This window comes from Austrofundulus limnaeus, unplaced genomic scaffold (assembly GCF_001266775.1).
Source record: "Austrofundulus limnaeus strain Quisiro unplaced genomic scaffold, Austrofundulus_limnaeus-1.0 Scaffold1173, whole genome shotgun sequence".
Classification (NCBI taxonomy): Eukaryota; Metazoa; Chordata; class Actinopteri; order Cyprinodontiformes; family Rivulidae; genus Austrofundulus; species Austrofundulus limnaeus.
This window is the reverse complement of record NW_013953575.1, coordinates 6,532-8,233: the sequence shown is the minus strand read 5'-3', so window position 1 is coordinate 8,233 and position 1,702 is coordinate 6,532. Positions and strand designations below refer to the sequence as shown.

The 1,702-nt window shown below is 36.5% G+C and overlaps 1 protein-coding gene across 1 annotated transcript in view; it reads right to left on the bottom strand.

Annotated features, from left to right (window-relative positions):
- Positions 1–1,702, bottom strand: part of LOC106534446 (dimethylaniline monooxygenase [N-oxide-forming] 5) — a 15,252-nt gene that overhangs the window by 7,347 nt on the left and 6,203 nt on the right. Inside the window, exon 6 of the mRNA XM_014031077.1 lies at positions 921–1,117. Coding sequence (XP_013886531.1) covers positions 921–1,117 — 197 coding nt within the window. The remainder of the gene's footprint in view (positions 1–920; positions 1,118–1,702) is intronic.

Genomic DNA, 1,702 nt, shown 5'->3' with positions numbered 1-1,702 from the left:
GCATTGGATCAATTAATTTGTTTAAAAAAATCAAACCAAATATGTTAAAGAAATATGAAATTGTTTAATTTGTATTTGTATGAGTCGCTGTTTGTGGAGTTTATTTTTTTAGTTTTGTTTTATTATTTGGTTTATTGTTTGAAATTAATATTTTTTGTAAATAGCAAAAGATATCATAAGATATTTTTCTTCTTCTGCTGCCTTTCATTTTTTTATTGTTTTGTTGTATGTAATGTTTTGTTTTTAAAAATGAAATGAATAAATACCATAAACTAAAAAAATGATCTGTGACAGGGTCACAGATCATTTTCTTGAAAAGGAACGGAGGGTAGAATTTATAAACCGACAAGTTTTATTATGTAGGCTGAAACTGAGCTTCCTCTTGTTGAAAGACCAGCATCCACCACTGGTTCAAATGTGTCACGGAGGCTCAGGCCTACCATGAGCTGAGAACTGGTGGACCACCAGAGTTTACATCAACATGGACCGACAGAGCGTCTGCTCCAAAAGCTCCACGAACAAACTGAGTGCCTTCGAGGAACATTTTATGATAGGACGAGACAAACGGGCGAGACATTCAGCCAGAAGTAAGCCGAGGTGAGAGCTACAAAGCAAAGACCACTGAACCAACTGTGAAGCATGGTGGTGGTGGAATCATGCTGCAGGACTTCTGCATTACACAAAGTAGATGGAATAACAAACATCATGCATCGTAGTTATGAGCTGTGAATCATTCAGGGAAAGAACGGTTCATTTAAACCAAACACCCTGGATTAACAGAACATCCATGATAAGATGGTATCACTTTCTGATCACAGCTCTACGCAGTCACATGTGCACAAATATAAAGCATGAAGTCTCCTTTAGGAAGATGTGAAATGACCTGGTATCACTTAWAAAGAGCTGATTTATTACAGTACCTGTGCTTTGGCTTTAGATTGTACAGAGCATGGTCAAATCTTTGGTTGAGCCAGTTCTCTCCCAGTGAACAGAGAAATCCAAAGGGAAGATATCTTTGGAGCATTTCCAGCACCCGGTTAAAAATCAGGTCCAGAGGTATMCCTTTCTCTCCCACTCTGTTAAGGATCCACGCTCCTCTTCGAGTGCTCAGGTACAGCTTCACAACAGAAGAAACACAAAGTGATCAAGTCATTCAGAACTTTCAAAATAAATATGTTAAAATCCCTGAAAGATGGGAGCAGGTAAAGGGTTGGATGGATGGAGTCTGCTAAAATATCACAAATCTTAAAATATGTTTTCACACAAAAGGTTTATCTCCATGCTGCTTTTTTTTGGTTCAAATGTGAAGTGTTAAATGAATTTTACTGAACTTTGACAGTGATTCAGAAACAATACAAGACATGATCTTAGCTATGGCAAACCATCACATAATATAACAAATCTTAAGGCCCTGTCACACCTGCTAATTAAATATATAACCTGTTTGAGTCATTTGTTCACAACATGTTCAGAAGTGGGCAGAAGTTAAATACTTACAGTGTGACAGGGCAGAAACCTACATCAGTTCTGCAAAGTCAAAAGATTTCATCTTTCAAGAAGAGCATTTATTTAACATTTCAAAAATACTTTCCAACAGTGCTTTAAGTGGAAAAAAAAATAAGTGCCGGTACTCCCATTATATCATATACCGGTAAATATGGGATGGAGACATTAGTAATAGTTTTGTGTATATATATATATA